Genomic DNA, 17433 nt, shown 5'->3' on the forward strand with positions numbered 1-17433 from the left:
CTAGTATTTCTGTTTTTGCCTCCTACGGTGACTCATTCATAACAGAATCACCAGCCATACTGCAGATCCTAGGGTAGTCAATAGCAGGAAAGAATTGTATTAAAAAAAAAAAAAAAAAAAGGTGTGTATTTTTTTTCCTCTATATCTCTGAGGCCGTAGGGGGAATTTTTTTTTCTCTCAATGGAGATAAAGCAATTGTCTGATCGTGTGGAGCAGCTCGCTGCGGAAGTACTGGGAATTTCCGCCTACCTTGCTCATTCACATGCTGCTGAACCAAAGATCCCTACTCCTGATGTGTTTTTTGGGGATCGGTCTAAATTTTTGAATTTCAAAAATAATTGTAAATTATTTTTTGCCTTGAAGCCTAACTCGTCAGGGAGCTCCGCGCAGCAGGTTAAAATTGTCATCTCTTTGCTGCGTGGCGATCCCCAGGATTGGGCGTTTTCTTTGAAACCAGATGATCCTATTCTGACTAATGTGAACGTATTTTTTCAAGCCTTGGGGTTGTTATATGACGAACCTAATGCTATTGATCAGGCTGAAAAGACCCTGTTGGCATTGAGCCAGGGTCGAGATTCTGCAGAATTGTACTGTCAAAAATTCCAAAAGTGGGCGGTCCTAACTACCTGGAATGATAATGCCTTGGTAGCTCTCTTTCGGAACGGTTTGTCAGAAGCCGTAAAAGATACTATGGTGGGATTTCCTGTTCCCTCTGGTCTTCATGTTTCTATGTCATTATCCATTCAGGTTGATCAGCGTTTACGTGAACGCAGGACTGCACGAGAGGTGTTGCCACCTGTTGAACGAGTGTCTGAACCTATGCAATGTGATAGAGTTTAGTCCAGGGATCAACGTGAGGAGTTCAGAAGGCGTAGTTAGCTGTGTTTTTTTTGTGGAGATGCCTCGCATATTATTTCTGTCTGTCCTAAATGAGAGAAACGTTTTGCACACACGTTTTCTGTGGGTGGTGTTCAACCTAAGTTTCTTCTGGCAACTACTCTGATCTGCTTCCTGTCCACATTTTTCGCCAAGGCTTTTGTGGATTCGGGAGCAGCCCTGAACCTAATGGACTTGGATTTTGCTAAACATTGTGGATTTCCGATGACACCTCTGCGGACGCCTATCCCTTTGAGGGGGATTGATGCTACTCCTTTGGTGAAAAATAAACCTCAGTTTTGGACCCAGGTGGTAATGCGCGTCGCCCCAGACCATCAAGAAAATTGCAGATTTTTGGTGTTGCATAATTTGCATGATACCATTGTTCTGGGGTTTCCCTGGTTGCAAATTCATAATCCAGTATTGGATTGGAAATTGTCAGAGACACCGCACTGAACTTGCTCACTGAGCCAGTGCGCGTGCCCTGAGTAAAGCGAAAGCGTGCTCAAAGCTACCTGTGGAGCGGGCAGCAACCGAATAGATGCGTACTTCAGAGCCACAGGACCTGAAGCACATGACTGCTAGAGGCGTGGCCTAAACTCCACAGAGCTAGGAGCTGCAAGACAATTCCTAGCAGAGTAACTGCGAGACAAAGTTACCAAGGGGCATAGACAGGGAGAAAAGTCAGGACGTAGCCAATGAGTCACACACAGAGATAGCTGCAAGGTACCAGAGGGGCGAGCAGAGAGTAGTCAGGTCACAGGCAATGAGTCATACACAGATAGCTGCAAGGTACAAGAGGGGCGAGCAGAGAGTAGTCAGGTCACAGGCAATGAGTCATACACAGATAATAACGCAGTACAAAAACAACAGGCAAACTCACAACGGGAAACAGAATCGGGTCAGAACCATATAAACAAGCTATAGCAACAAACAGGCACACGGGGGTCAGCACACTAGGCCAAAGGCAAAAGTATGACTGGCAGGGATTGAAGCTACCCAGAGGTTTATGAAGCTCTCCCAGAACCAGAAAGAGGCCACAATCATTAACCCCAAGTGTGCAGGTCAAAACCTGCACAGAGCTCCAGACATTAACCCCGGGTGTGCAGCTCAAAAACCTGCACTGGGATCATGACAGAAATCTGTGTCTGTGGTGAGTTGGGGTTGTCGGTGTGCCTTTAGTGAGGCTCCGGTTTTTTCCACCTCTCCTCAGTCACATGATGTTCCTGACTATTTGGCGGACTTTTATGATGTATTTAGTGAGAATGAGTCTGCGTCTTTTCCTCCTCATAGGAGTTATGACTGTGCAGTTGAACTGAGCCCGGGGTGTAAATTTCCCAAGGGTCAGCTCTTCAATTTATCTGTACCCGAGCACGAGGCTATGCGATCCTATATTAAGGAGGAGTTGGAGAAGGGTCATATTAGACCATCCTCTTCACCCTTAGGTGCCGGGTTTTTTTCGTGGCCAAAAAGGATGGTTCATTAAGGCCTTGTATTGATTATCGCGCCCTCAACAAAATTACTATTAAATATCAGTATCCGTTACCCCTGATTTCGGATCTATTCTCCAGAGTTAAAGGTGCTTGCTGGTTTACCAAGCTTGACCTCAGGGGGCGTATAATCTTATCCGCATTAAGCATGGGGATGAATGGAAGACGGTGTTTAATACTCCGGAGGGACATTTTGAGTACCTGGTGATGCCTTTTGGGCTCACTAATGCCCCTTCTGTCTTTCAGTGCTTCATGAATGACATTTTCCGAGACTTTGTGGATAAATTTTTGATTATTTATCTGGATGATATTTTGATCTTCTCCAAGGATTGGGATTCTCATGTGGAACATGTTCGGACTGTGTTCCGGATCTTGAGGGAGAATTCCCTGTATGTCAAAGGATCGAAATGCTTTTTTGGGGTGCAGAGAATTTCATTTTTGGGATTTATTTTGTCTCTGTCAACTATTGAAATGGACCCGGCCAAGGTACAGGCCATTTATGATTGGGTTCAGCCCACTTCTTTGAAGGCCCTCCAGAAGTTTTTGGGTTTTGCTAATTTGTATCGGAAATTTATAGCAAAATGTTCTGGTATTGCCAAGCCATTGACTGATCTGACTAAGAAGGGTGCTGGTGTGTTGAATTGGTCTCCGGAGGCTGTTTCTTCCTTTCAGGAGCTGAAGCGAAGATTCACTTCTGCCCAGGTTTTGCGGCAACCTGATGTCTCACTCCCGTTCCAGGTAGAGGTGGACGCTTCTGAGATTGGTGCAGGAGCTGTTTTGTCCCAAAAGGATCCTGTAACATCTTAAATGAATCCCTGTGCTTTCTTTTCCCGAAAGTTCTCTCCATCTGAACGTAACTATGTGAGGAATCAGGAACTGTTAGCCATGAAATGTGCATTTGAGGAGTGGAGACATTGGTTGGAGGGAGCTAAACATCAAGTCGTGGTCCTCACTGACCACAAGAATTTGATTTACCTGGAGTTGGCCAAACGCTTGAACCCTAGACAGGCTAGGTGGGCCTTGTTTTTTACATGTTTTGATGTTGTGGTCTCTTTTCTTCCTGGCACTAAGAATGTCAAGGCTGACGCTCTCTCTAGGAGCTTCTTTGCTGATTCTCCTGTGGTGACCAAGCCTGCTACCATCTTTTTTGCAAAAAAAGTATCGACTAAATACCCTGTATTTGTTATTCAGCACTTGCTGATTATTGCCATATTTTTGGCTGCAGAGAATTTTTGCAAATTTTTGCAAATCTGCCATTCTATGTTCTCTTGTTATATCTTAGTTAATGGGTGGTGTGAACATTGTCTGACCGACGTGTTCACATTTGTGCATTTCACATGTGTGTTTAATCCATCTTAGGTGAAGGGGTAGTTCTTTCTGCCATCTCGCCCGATTTGAGAAGTGCTCTGGAAGAGTTCCAGGAGGACAAACCTGAGCGTTGTCCCAGTGGAAAGTTGTATGTTCCTGACCAGTGGAGGAAGAGAGTGATGTCTGAAGTTCATTGCTCTGCATTGGCTGGTCATCCAGGTATTTTTGGTACTAGAGATCTGGTGAGTCAGTCTTTTTGGTGGCCCGCCTTGTCTCGTGATGTCAGGAATTTTGTGCAGTCCTGTGGGACTTGATCCTGGTCTAAACCTTGTTCTTGCTCTCGTGGGTTGTTGATGCCTTTGCCGGTCCCCAGGAGGCCATGGACCCATATTTCAATGGATTTCATCTCTGATATGCCTGTCTCTCAGAGAATGACTATTATTTGGGTGATTTGTGATAGGTTCTCTAAAATGGTTCATCTTGTACCACTCCCTAAGTTGCCATCTTCCTCTGAGTTGGTGCCCCTGTTTTTGCAACAGGTGGTTCACTTGCACGGGATTCCTGAGAACATTGTATCTGACAGAGGAGTTCAGTTTGTGTCTAGATTTTGGAGGATTTTCTGTTCCAAGCTGGGAATTCAGTTGTCCTTCTCCTCTGCTTTTCACCCTCAGACCAATGGGCAGACGGAGAGAACAAACCAGACCTTGGAGTCGTATTTGAGATGTTTTATTTCCGCTGATCAGGATGATTGGGTTTCATTTGTGCCCTTGGCCGAATTTGCTTTAAATAATAGAGCTAGTTCTGCCACTTTGACGTCACCTTTTTTTGTAACTTTGGGTTTCATCCTCGATTTTCGTCAGGGCAGGTGGAGCCTTCGGCCTGCCCAGGTGTTGACACTGTGGTGGAGAGAAAGCACCAGATCTGGGACCAAGTGGTGGATAAGTTATCTCTCCCAGGAAAAGGCCCAGCGGTTTTCCAACCGACATAGGACCATTGGTCCCCAGTTTAAGGTTGGTGATATGGTTTGGTTATCATCAAAAAATATCGCTATGAAGGTGGCTTCTCCTAAGTTTAAGCCTAGTTTTATTGGACCTTACAAGATTTTGGAGATTATTAATCCGGTCTCTTTTCGTTTGGCTCTTCCTGACACATTTAAAATCCATAATGTGTTTCATAAGTCCTTGTTGAAGAGGTGTGTTGAACCAGTTGTTCTTGGGGTGGCACCTCCGGACCCTGTATTGGTTGAAGGTAATATGGAATATGAGGTAGACAAGATACTGGATCCCCATCTGGCTAGACGGAGAGACTCCAGTATTTGGTTAAGTGGAAGAGTTATGGTCAGGAGGATAATTCCTGGGTCTCTGCCTCTGATATTCATGCCAAAAGATTGGTGCGTGCCTATCATCGGACTCACCCTGATCACCCTGGTGGCGTGGATGAGGGTTCGATAACCCCTCCTCAAGGGGGAGGTACTGTTGTTAGTTCATTTTCCCCTTCACCATTGAGGTCTGATGAACTCCCTCTTCTGGTGAAGGAAGGTAGTGAGGCTGATTACCAATCACCTGAGCTGGATGATGATGACTGGGTGACTGGAATTGCTGACTGAATATAAGGCAGCCGACGCCCTTCTGCCTTGCTGGTGATTTCCCTGAGGGATTCTAGGAGACCAGTCTGATTCCTGCTTCTCAAAAGCTAAGTTTTCTGCTCTGCTTTTTGCATTTGTGTTTTGGTTTTGTTTTGCCTTGTTTTTCTGGATTTCTGCCATTCCCTGCTGGGGTGAGCTGAATTCCTTTTTGCTCTGTCTTTAGAAAATACCTGAGTACTGATATAGTCTTTTTGAAGCCTAGCGTCTTCAGGGCTTTTTTCCCTATCAGTCTGTTGGCTCTTGTTTTGATAGGGTTTTGGCGGATTGCAGACAGCAGCTTTTCTATCCTGTCCTATTTAGTTAGCTTTGGCCCCATCATTTGCTCAGCCTATCTTTCTATCTGTGTGAGTGTTTTTTTTCATCTTGCTTTACCGTCATTATATGTTGGGGGCTGCCTATTGCTTTGGGGTCTGCTCTGGGGCAGTTTAGATTTCCCTTTCTGTTTTTAGGCTATTTAGTTCTCCAGCTGTGATCGAGGGGTCTAGGGCACCGTAGGAACCCCCCACGGCTACTGCTAGTTGTTGTTAGGTTCAGGGGTCTGCAATCTGATAGCTGCCAACTTCTCTGGTTTTCTGGACTTAGCTAGTATTTCTGTTTTTGCCTCCAACGGTGACTCATTCATAACAACCCTGCATGTAATTTTTGGCAGGCTTTGCACTATGTGCAGAGCTTGTATGCATGTAGGAGTACAATAACTACACTTTGTACACAATATTTGAATGAGGCACTACAGTTGGAACCTTCAAGGGTGTATGGATTACCCTGCTTGAAATTTTTGGCATTTTTTCACTGTATGTAGAGTTTTTAGGAGTAAACAACTACACTTTGTTTTCAAAATGTGAATGAAGTGCTACAGTTGGTGTATGGATGATCCTGCTTGTAATTTTTTGGCAGACTTTGCACTTGATACTTTAGGAGTAACATTAGTTGAAAATTTGAACAGAATGTGCACGAGGCTCTCCTTTTTGTCTAATACAGGGTGTAGTTGAGTCCTTCTGAATGTCCCTAATTTTTGGCACTTTTTGCTTCTTTCATAAATTGCACTGAAATTTCCAAATTTTTAATAAAAACTTAAGCTTTGGTTTACCAGTTCTGGCAAGTCAGTGACCTTGGTTATGTCTCCCTGCATCAGCATTCTGGCCCGACCCCTGGGATCAGCAGCTGCAATACTGGTTTCTGCACCGGAGTGGTACCTGAGGGCTACCTGCTGCACCAACCTAATCGCATCACTAGAGGCTCCAGTGAACACCAGGTAGCCACTTAGCTATGCCCATCCTTGGCAGGTCCAGCCCTGAGGCACAGTGGGTGTAGGTGTTACAATATCTCAGTAATATAACAATCTATGTTCAATGAATGCAGACTTAACAGGAATTTGTTAAGTTATGATCAGTCCTGGTGGGGAAAGAAGCAGATTTATCAGATAAGATATATTACAAAGAATCTTTTTTTATGTGGACTATAAATTTATAAAATAAAAATTAAAATGCCACTTTCTCTTTAAGCCTTCCCACCAACCACTACTTCCACGATTGGACCCCAATATGACGCTAGTCACTGCTGTCATAAAAACCGTGAGGCTTGGGTAGTCAAGAGGTCTGGGGTCAGATACCAAGTGGGCTCATCATATACAAAAGGGTAAGACAAAAGGAATAGTCAGGTCACAGTCCAGAGTCAGAATTCCAAGGTCTGGACAGCAATAGTAGTAAATAATCAAATCCATGGTCCGGCAACAAAAAGGTCAGAGTGTCAGAATTCAGAGCAAGGCACTGAGGAGAAGCCACAAAGAGCTTGAAGCTATGACTATAAGCTATTTGGGACAGACAGCTCAGTTAAGTAGCTGGACAATAACCTGGAATAGGGAACACCTGAAGGAAGCTCAGCACCTTCCAGTCCCAGATTGGACAGCCGAGCTGTCACTCAAAACATTGACAGCTCAGCACATCCCCTCACTACATTGCAGGACTGTGCTGTTAATCAGCATGCTAACACTTCAACATTCCCTTGCAGTAGAATGGACAACTGAGGTGTTAGTCACTGTGTCCAAGATACAATGAGCAGTGGAACCATGACACACAAACTCATGAAGAAGACATAGCTGGAAATCCAAGCACAAAAATAACTTTGCCAAAACCACTAATTTCAGTGTTAAAAATGAAAATTTTGAGCATGCGTATGGTGGAGTTGAGTTCACTATCTTAAAGGAATCATACCACATGGTACATCTACTATTCACCAAATGTCACCAACCTCTTTTGCTTTCATATCATTCTCCTTCCAGTAACAAACTTCATAGTGATAAATAAAGTTGTTATTTGTAATTATATTATTCTTCCAGCTGATTTCAAAATCTTTTCCTTCAGCTCTTTCCTGAGCAATGAGTCTCCTGGGCAGCAGTTTAACTATTGGAAAGGAAAAGTAACAGGATATGTATGTATATTTAGGCTACGATAGAGTATAAACAGTATGTACAGAGCTGCATATCAGTTTTAGTTACAGAACAAAGCATGCATGTAGGCTCTTTCTGCACAGCTGTGCCTATCCTTAGCTTTTCTTAACTTTGGTGAAATGGATGGCCCCCCATTGGACATTTATGGCATAGCGATAGTTTATGTCAAATTGATCTAACATTTGGATGCACTTATGTCTGCAAATATTCCCCTACGTGCAGCGCTGTTACCAGAGGTGTTGAATAGATAAGCGTGTACACAGCTTTAGTAGGTGCCAGAGTAGGTTCCCACACCATTAACATATATTAAGAGACTTGTCACACAACTTAAGTGATCAGATAATTTAATGTTGTCCACACTAGTAGTAACCAAAATGTTTCGGTCTTACATCAGACATTCATCGGTTACACAATAAAGTAAGGTTATTAGGTCAGGTGGACCAATAATCTTGGTTGAAGATCACTAGATCATTAAACATTCCGTGATATGAAAAAGTAGGGCAAGGGTTGTCAGACCTGTGCAAATATAGGGTTAAGTGCGCCGTGTCTCAGTGGCATGTACAGAAGCTGTATCCACCGCTGGTCCTTACTTTATTCTGTAACTGATGAAGGACTGATGTAAGACCGAAACATTTTGGTTACTACTAGTGTGGACAACATTAAATTATCTGATCCCTTAAGTTGAGTGCCGAGTCTCTTAATATATGTTATCAGAGATGTGACCTTAAATCTCTTAAACATGGCCCCACCTATGTGGAACCAATTGTAAATTATTTTCTTGATTGCTACTAAAGTGGATTCATCAAGTCGCTAAAGTAACTCAGCAAATTCACTTAATAACTTACTGTTATTGCAGAGACTAAAATATTTATTAGAGGTATTGGGGTCAGTTGGTCTAACGCTGATATTCCGAAACTGAAGAGGAATTTTCAGATGGCCAGCAGTAAAGTTACAGGTGCAAGAAAGGTAGATATCGATCATCGGAGAACATCTTGGCTGACAAGTTTCCTCACTAAAAAAAATAAAATAAATTGAAGAATTTTAGCTTTCCTGGTAAACATAAAATATATGACAACAAATAATATTAGCTGTTTAATCCCTTTGCATGCTCTGTCATATATATGGGTTATGGCTTAGGGTGCGGCTGAACGGAGCGAGTACTGAAGCTGTGTCTGCTCCATACAGGTGAGATCCTGGCTGAAAAACATAGTTAGCATTTGGCCTGAAAGGGAATCTGTAACCCCATTTTTTGAGTATCAGCTGCCGGCACCACCATCAGGGTCTTAACTACAGCTTTCTATAATGCAGTAGATAAGCCCCCAATGTGACCTGAAAGATAAGAAAAATGAGTTAGATTATACTCACCCAGGGGCGGTCCGGGTTCGGTTTTGGTCTGATGGGTGAGCAGGGCAGAGCAGTGTGCCTGCGCAGGAGCCATAGCAGGCCGTGAAGAAGAGGACGTCACCGTTAGAAGATGGGAGGCGTCGGACCGCAACACCCATCGGACCAAGACCGGACCCCCCCCCCAGTGAGTATAATATAATTCATCTTTCTTCTCTTTCAGGTTACATTGGGGGTTTATCTACAGCATTACAGAATGCTGTAGATAAGCCCCTGATGGCGGTGCCAGCAGCTGATACTCGAAATATGGGGTGACAGATTCCCTTTAAAAGCTGTGATCGGTGACACCACAAACCTCTGCTGTTCAACTCAATCACTTACAAAAGTATATAAATAGTATACTCACCAGTCCCCAGCAATACAAACACCATCTTTGCCATCTCAGTACTTCTCAAAAGCTCAGCTATAGACTGAAAGTGAACTTGTCTGCAGGATTCTACTCAGTAAACTGCAGACACTGTCAGGCTGGCGATGTTATACTGATAAAAATGATACCTTGGTTGATGAAATCCGTCTTGTGGTTGTTGCTTAATCTGTATTTGTAGATTTAAGTTAATGAGATTCTGGTTCTTTGGGGTGGCCTGTGGGGGGGCTGTGGGTGGGGCTTATATTGTGGAGTTACAAAAAAAATGTACATTCATCAAAATGGCAGCAGCACCTGCACTGTAGCATGATACAAGCCTAATATGCATATATGCATTTATGCTTTAGTATTATACTTTCACAGGAAAGAAAATTATCTTCATCAAAATGCATTCTGATAGACGCTATTGCGCAAGCATCACCGCTGGCACTATTTTGCTAGAGAAAAGAAAGGGTTCCATCAAAATGGCTTAGGTGTCGCCACCAGCACCATTTTGATTGAGCCCAATTTTTTTTCTCCAGTAAAATGATGTCATTTTGATGAAGATAATTTCCCCCCCCACAATACTATTGTCATGTCGGACACTGTTCACACCAGGGTGTCCGGCAGACAGCGGTAATACCCTGTTGGGTATTCTGTTCCAGTCGGGATAGGGTTAACCAGGTTGTCATGCTGGCTGAGGGCTGGGCCACGCCCTTGGTCTTTAAATAGTTCGTCCTGACTATGGGCGTCGCCGACTATAGCTTTAGCCTAGTGCTAGCAATACCGGTCAGAAGGGTGGTGTTGGAGCGTCTGATAACTGGTGCAGTATATCCCTCAGTGGTTCTTTCTCCAATCTGTTATATATACACTCACTGGCCACTTTATTAGGTACACCATGCTAGTAAGGGGTTGGACCCCCTTTTGCCTTCAGAACTGCCTCAATTCTTCGTGGCAGAGATTCAACAAGGTGCTGGAAGCATTCCTCAGAGATTTTGGACCATATTGACATGATGGCATCACACAGTTGGTGCAGATTTGTCGGCTACACATCCCTGATGCGAATCTCCCGTTCCACCACATCCCAAAGATGCTCTATTGGATTGAGATCTGGTGACTGAGGAGGCCATTTGAGTACAGTAAACTCATTGTCATGTTCAAGAAACCAATCTGAGATGATTCGAGCTTTAGGACATGGCGCATTATCCTGCTGAAAGTAGCCATCAGATGTTGGGTACATTGTGGTCATAAAGGGATGGACATGGTCAGCAACAATACTCAGGTAGGCTGTGGCGTTGCAACGATGCTCAATTGGTACCAAGGGGCCCAAAGAGTGCCCAGAAAAAATTCCCCACACCATGACACCACCACCACCAGCCTGAACCGTTGATACAAGGCAGGATGGATCCATGCTTTCATGTTGTTTACGCCAAATTCTGACCCTACCATCCGAATGTCGCAGCAGAAATCGAGACTCATCAGACCAGGCAACATTTTTCCAATCTTCTACTGTCCAATTTCGATGAGCTTGTGCAAATTGTAGCCTCAGTTTCCTGTTCTTAGCTGAGAGGAGTGGTACCCAGTGTGGTCTTCTGCTGCTGTAGCCCATCTGCCTCAAAGTTCGACGCACTGTGCGTTCAGAGATGCTCTTCTGGCCACCTTGGTTGTAACGGGTGGCAATTTGAGTCACTGTTGCCTTTCTATCAGCTCGAACCAGTCTGCCCATTCTCCTCTGACCTCTGGCATCAACATGGCATTTCCGGCCACAGAACTGCCGCTCCCTGGATTTTTTTTCTTTTTCGGACCATTCTCTGTAAACCCTAGAGATGGTTGTGCGTGAAAATCCCAGTAGATCAGCAGTTTCTGAAATTCTCAGACCAGCCCTTCTGGCACCAACAATCATGCCACGTTCAAAGGCACTCAAATCACCTTTCTTCCCCATACTGATGCTCGGTTTGAACTGCAGGAGATTGTCTTGACCATGTCTACATGCCTAAATGCACTGAGTTGCCGCCATGTGATTGGCTGATTAGAAATTAAGTCTTAACACACAGTTGGACAGGTGTACCTAATAAAGTGGCCAGTGAGTGTATATATATTTGGTTGCCCTTGCACATTATTGTATTCCCTTGTGTATTAACTGTGTGGTGTTTCTTTTACCCATGTCCATACGTATTGGTGGGGTCTGGTGTCTGGTCCCCTCACTGGGTGGAGGGTGGTGGGTTCAGCTTAGGGCTGGACAGGAGACAGGGACAGGGTGGAGGCTCAGGCAGGCACACCTTCAGTGTAAACCCTGGGTAGAGGGACAGACAGGGTTCCCCTAGTCTGAGGGACATCACAGGGGTCCCGAGGTTTCTGCCTAAAGTAACCTAGGCATACCATGACATTATAGTCGGCCCAAATAATAAAGTGAGAGGAAAAAAAAAAAAAAAAAAAAGGTATAGATAGGGAATATAGGGGTTACTTACTATGGATCCTATACTTTCCCTAACCAAGCAGCTGGAGGCTCTATCCATACAGGTCACTGAACTCAGGGGGGCGGTCCAGCAACAAGGCCTGTCAGCTCCTGCAGTACCTGCTGAGGCTGCAGCCAGGGCAGCTGAGCCCAAGTTTCCCCTTCCTGAACGATTTGCTGGTGATCGTGGTAAGTTCACGGTGTTTCGTGAATCATGCAAATTGTATTTCCGTATGCGTCCACATTCCTCAGGTAATGAGGCTCAACGCGTGGGCTTGGTGATTTCTTTGCTGAGTGGTGACCCACAGGCCTGGGCCTTTTCACTCCCTTCAGACTCACCGGCATTTGAATCTGTAGATTTTTTTTTCTCTGCTCTGGGTTTGATCTATGGCGATCCGGATAGATTAAACTTAGCAGAGTCTAAGATACGCTCACTGCTACAGGGTGATCGACCAGCTGAGGATTACTGCACGGAATTCCGGCGCTGGGCAGTGGACACGCAGTGGAATGACCCTGCGCTTAGAAGTCAATTTTTGCATGGGGTTTCTGGAAGGGTTAAACAGACTCTCCTAATGTATGAGACTCCCGCCTCTCTGGAGGCTGCGATGGCACTTGTAGTATGCATAGACCGACGTCTCCGTCAGGGGGCGCTGGTTTCGTTGCCTCCGGGAGGTGGGGGAGTGGTCGGTGAGGTTGCCTCGGGTGAATCCGTGGAACCCATGCAGATCGCTGGTATAGCACAGTCACCGAGTAACAAGCCTAAACGTCCTTGGCACAGAAGGCAGGGGCTCTGTTTTTTTTGTGGCAAAGGAGGACATTTTATTAACGCTTGCCCCCTGGTACCTAAGAAGGGCGCGCCGGCGGAAAACTGATAGGCTCAGAGGGTTTGGAGGAGTCTAGTCTGAGCCTTTGTGTATCCTCCGTCATGGTTTCCCAGTGTATGCTCCCTGCTAGGGTGGTACTTGGGGGGCAAATGCTCTCTATTACAGTATTTATTGATAGTGGCTCAGCTGCCAATCTCATTGATGAGAGGTTCGCGCAAACAACGGGATTTCCGGTGGAGAAATTGCCGAACCCCATCCGGGTGGTTACCATCAATGCTTCCCCGTTGTCTCAAGGGGAGATCACAGAGTGTGTGTTGGATATAAAACTCCACATCGGAGTATTACACTCAGAGCGGGTAACTTGTAAGGTGCTTAGTAACTTACCGGCTCAGATGGTTCTGGGCTTTCCATGGTTGTCAATGCATAACCCTGTTATTGATTGGAAGACCTAGGACATAATTCAGTGGAGCAGGGAGTGTCAGGAGAGGTGCCTGGCTACATGTATTTCCGCTTTGACCCCCAGTATCCCGGAGCCGTTGCTGGATTATGCGGATGTATTTTCTGAGAAGGGTTGTTCGGAACTACCACCGCATCGCCCCTATGACTGTGCTATTAGGTTGAAACCAGGGGCCAAGTTACCTAAAGCTAGAATGTTTAATATCTCAGGTCCCGAGAGGCTAGCTCTCAAGGAATACATTGCGGATAGCCTGAGCAAGGGTCATATTAGACCTTCCTCTTCTCCTCTGGCTGCTGGCTTCTTCTTTGTTAAAAAGAAGGATGGCGGTTTACGCCCGTGTCTGGATTTCAGAGAACTCAACCAGATTACGGTCCGTGATCCTTACCCTATGCCACTTATACCCGATTTATTCAACCAAGTGGTTGGTGCCAGGTGGTTCTCCAAACTGGACCTCAGGGGGGCGTACAATCTTATAAGAGTCCGTCAGGGGGATGAGTGGAAGACAGCGTTCAATACCCCTGAGGGTCACTTTGAGAGTTTGGTAATGCCGTTTGGGTTGACTATGGCACCGGCGGTCTTTCAACACTTCATTAATGATGTCTTCTCTCAGTTGTTGGGGAGGTTCGTTATAATTTATCTTGACGACATCCTCATTTTCTCTCGCGACCATGATACACATATAGAGCATGTTAGACAGGTTCTGAAGTTGCTCAGAGAGAACAGGCTCTATGTCAAGCTTGAAAAATGTGTGTTTTTCGTACAGGAGCTACCGTTCTTGGGTTATATAATCTCCGCCTCAGGTTTTAAGATGGACACCGCTAAGGTGCAGGCGGTACTACATTGGGATCGGCCTGATAATCTTAAGGCGCTTCAGCGATTTCTTGGCTTCTCCAATTACTATAGGAAATTTATTAAGAACTTCTCTATGATTGCCAAACCACTGACTGACATGACTAAGAAGGGTACCGACTTTTCTGACTGGTCTGAGCCTGCGGTACAGGCGTTTGAATTCCTCAAGAATAGTTTTGCCTCAGCGCCCATTCTGGTGCAGCCCGATGTCTCCTTACCGTTTGTCGTGGAGGTGGATGCGTCGGAGGTTGGAGTGGGGGCTGTACTGTCTCAGGGCCCTTCTTGGGCCAAGTTGCATCCGTGTGCCTTCTTCTCCAAGAAGCTGTCGCCTGCGGAGCGTAATTATGATATTGGCAACAGGGAACTATTGGCCATCAAATTGGCATTTGAGGAGTGGCGACACTTTTTGGAGGGGGCTGTTCATCAGATTACTGTGATAACCGACCATAAGAATTTGCTTTATTTAGAATCTGCTAAGCGCCTGTCCTCCAGACAGTCTCGCTGGGCATTATTCTTCACCCGGTTCAACTTCATTGTTACCTATCGACCTGGGTCGAAGAATGTTAAGGCAGACGCTTTATCCAGGTGTTTTCCTGGTGGAGAGTTATGTGAAGAGCCGGTGCCTATTCTCCAAAAGGGTGGTATCTGCCATCACGACAGAGATTGAGGCAGAGATTGCGGAGGCTCAGGAGGTGGTACCGCCGGGGTTGCCTGCTAATAAATCTTTTGTGCCGCTACATCTACGCTCTAGAGTGTTGGGCGAACATCACGACACGGTACTGGCAGGTCATCCAGGGGTTAAGAGCACTCTGGAACTGGTATTGCGTCGTTTTTGGTGGCCTAAAATCCGGCAGGATGTGGCCTCATATGTGGCTGCCTGTACCACGTGCGCACGGGCCAAGACTCCTCGTTCCCGTCCCGCTGGTAGCTTGCAGCCTCTCGGGGTGCCCAGTAAGCCATGGACTGAGATTTCCATGGATTTTATTACTGACTTGCCCGCCTCGGCAGGGAACTCGGTCATTTTGGTAATTGTTGATAGGTTCTCCAAAATGTCACATTTCGTTGCTTTACCGTCTTTGCCCAATGCTAAGACTCTTCCTCAGATATTTATTCGCGAGGTGGTCAGACTTCATGGTGTCCCGTCTGACATTGTGTCTGATCGAGGTACGCAGTTTGTGGCAAAGTTTTGGAGAGCTTTTTGTTCTCGCCTTGGAATCAAATTATCTCATTCATCGGCTTTCCACCCTCAGTCGAATGGACAGACTGAGCGGATGAACCAAAACCTGGAGCAATACTTGCGCTGCTTTATTTCCGACAATCAGGAAGAGTGGTCAGTGTTTCTTCCTCTGGCAGAATTCGCAATAAACAACCATTGCCAGGAATCGTCTGGGGAATCTCCTTTTTTTTGTGTGTATGGTCAACATCCTCAATTTTGCACCTTGCGTCAGTGGTGCTCAGTTGGCGTCCCTGAGGAGGACCAGTTGGGAGCTCAATTGTCGTCTGTTTGGAGGAAAGTCAAGCAGCGCTTGTTGAAGGTGGGTTCCAGGTACAAACGGGTGGCTGACTGCAGACGTGTGCCAGGTCCGGACCTGTGTGTGGGTGATTGGGTGTGGTTATCTACTAGGAACATTAAGCTCAAGATACCGTCACTTAAGTTGGGTCCCAGGTTCATTGGCCCATTTAGAATCTCCGCAGTGATCAACCCCGTGGCATTTCGTTTGGAGTTGCCGGCTGTGTATAAGATTCATAATGTATTTCACAAAGCATTGCTAAAGAAGGTCGTGAGTTTGGTGGATGGTTCCCCCGGGCCACCACCTCCCGTCTTGGTGGATGGCGCGTTGGAATTTGAGGTGTCCAAAGTGGTGGACTCTAGGGTTGTGCGTCACACTCTACAGTACCTGGTCCACTGGCGTGGTTATGGTCCTGAGGAGAGGACATGGGTGCCGGCCTCTGACATTCATGCTGATCGACTGGTTACTATGTTCCATCGTCGCCATCCGGACAAGCCAGGTCCTCGACATGGTGAGGTTCCGGAGGTCCCTCGTAGAAGGCGGGGTACTGTCATGTCAGACACTGTTCACACCAGGATGTCTGGCAGACAGCGGTAATACCCTGTTGGGTATTCTGTTCCAGTCGGGATAGGGTTAACCAGGTTGTCATGCTGGCTGAGGGATGGGCCACGCCCTTGGTCTTTAAATAGTTCGTCCTGACTATGGGCGTCGCCGACTATAGCTTTAGCCTAGTGCTAGCAATACCGGTCAGCAGTGGTGGTGTTGGAGCGTCTGATAACTGGTGCAGTATATCCCTCAGTGGTTCTTTCTCCAATCTGTTATATATATATATATATATATTTGGTTGCCCTTGCACATTATTGTATTCCCTTGTGTATTAACTGTGTGGTGTTTCTTTTACCCCTGTCCATACGTATTGGTGGGGTCTGGTGTCTGGTCCCCTCACTGGGTGGAGGGTGGTGGGTTCAGCTTAGGGCTGGACAGGAGACAGGGACAGGGTGGAGGCTCAGGCAGGCACACCTTCAGTGTAAACCCTGGGTAGAGGGACAGACAGGGTTCCCCTAGTCTGAGGGACATCGCAGGGGTCCCGGGGTTTCTGCCTAAAGTAACCTAGGCATACCATGACAACTATATGACTAAATCATAAATGACTATATGCATATTAGACATATAGCATGCTACAGTGCAGACGCTGCCGCCAGCGCCATGTTGATTAATGTAAATTTTTTTGTAACCCCACAAAATTATACGCAGTATGTAAAATGGGGAGCAGGTCACTGAAGGCTCAGTGACATTTAATAAGGCAATAAAGATGAATATGTAAGCAGAGCACAACATAAAGCCCCCCACACAAGCCCGTCCCAAAGCAGGAAAATCTCATTACCAGAAAATTACAAATACAGATTAAACAACCACAAGATGGATTTAATATACCAAGATATGATTTTAATCAGTATAACAGTGCCAACCTGATAGCGTCTGTAGTTTACTGAGCAAAATCCTGCTGACAAGTTTGCATTAAGTTTAGTAAAGACCTCCATTTATCAGCAACCAGGTACCAGAATGAAAGTTTCAACACAAATCCAATAAAAGTAGAGGGAAGCATGCAGGGACACATGAAAATCCAGGGTGAGAAGCTAAAACATGTTCATAAAAGATAGACAGGGTAAAAATAAGGAGAACCAGAAGACAAAAATAATAATTGAAACCTCCAAGACCCCCAAACGTGGATGAAAAGGAAAAGGTTTGCAGCAGGAAAAACAACTGAGGCTTACAGGACAATATAAACCCCTAGCTGAAGAGCTGAAACTCCAAACACCAATTCACT

The 17433-nt window shown here is 45.6% G+C and overlaps 1 protein-coding gene across 6 annotated transcripts in view; it reads right to left on the bottom strand.

Moving 5' to 3' along the window:
- Nucleotides 1-17433, bottom strand: part of LOC141059510 (uncharacterized) — a 207887-nt gene that overhangs the window by 61425 nt on the left and 129029 nt on the right. For all 6 annotated transcript variants that reach the window (XM_073555678.1, XM_073555673.1, XM_073555677.1 and 3 more), the window contains 2 exons: nt 8611-8777; nt 7567-7718 (listed from right to left, as the gene is read on the bottom strand). In XM_073555678.1, coding sequence (XP_073411779.1) covers nt 7567-7718; nt 8611-8777 — 319 coding nt within the window. The remainder of the gene's footprint in view (nt 1-7566; nt 7719-8610; nt 8778-17433) is intronic.

Source organism: Dendrobates tinctorius, unplaced genomic scaffold, assembly GCF_039654945.1.
Source record: "Dendrobates tinctorius isolate UK_male_01 unplaced genomic scaffold, ASM3965494v1 ptg000228l, whole genome shotgun sequence".
Lineage (NCBI taxonomy): Eukaryota > Metazoa > Chordata > Amphibia > Anura > Dendrobatidae > Dendrobates > Dendrobates tinctorius.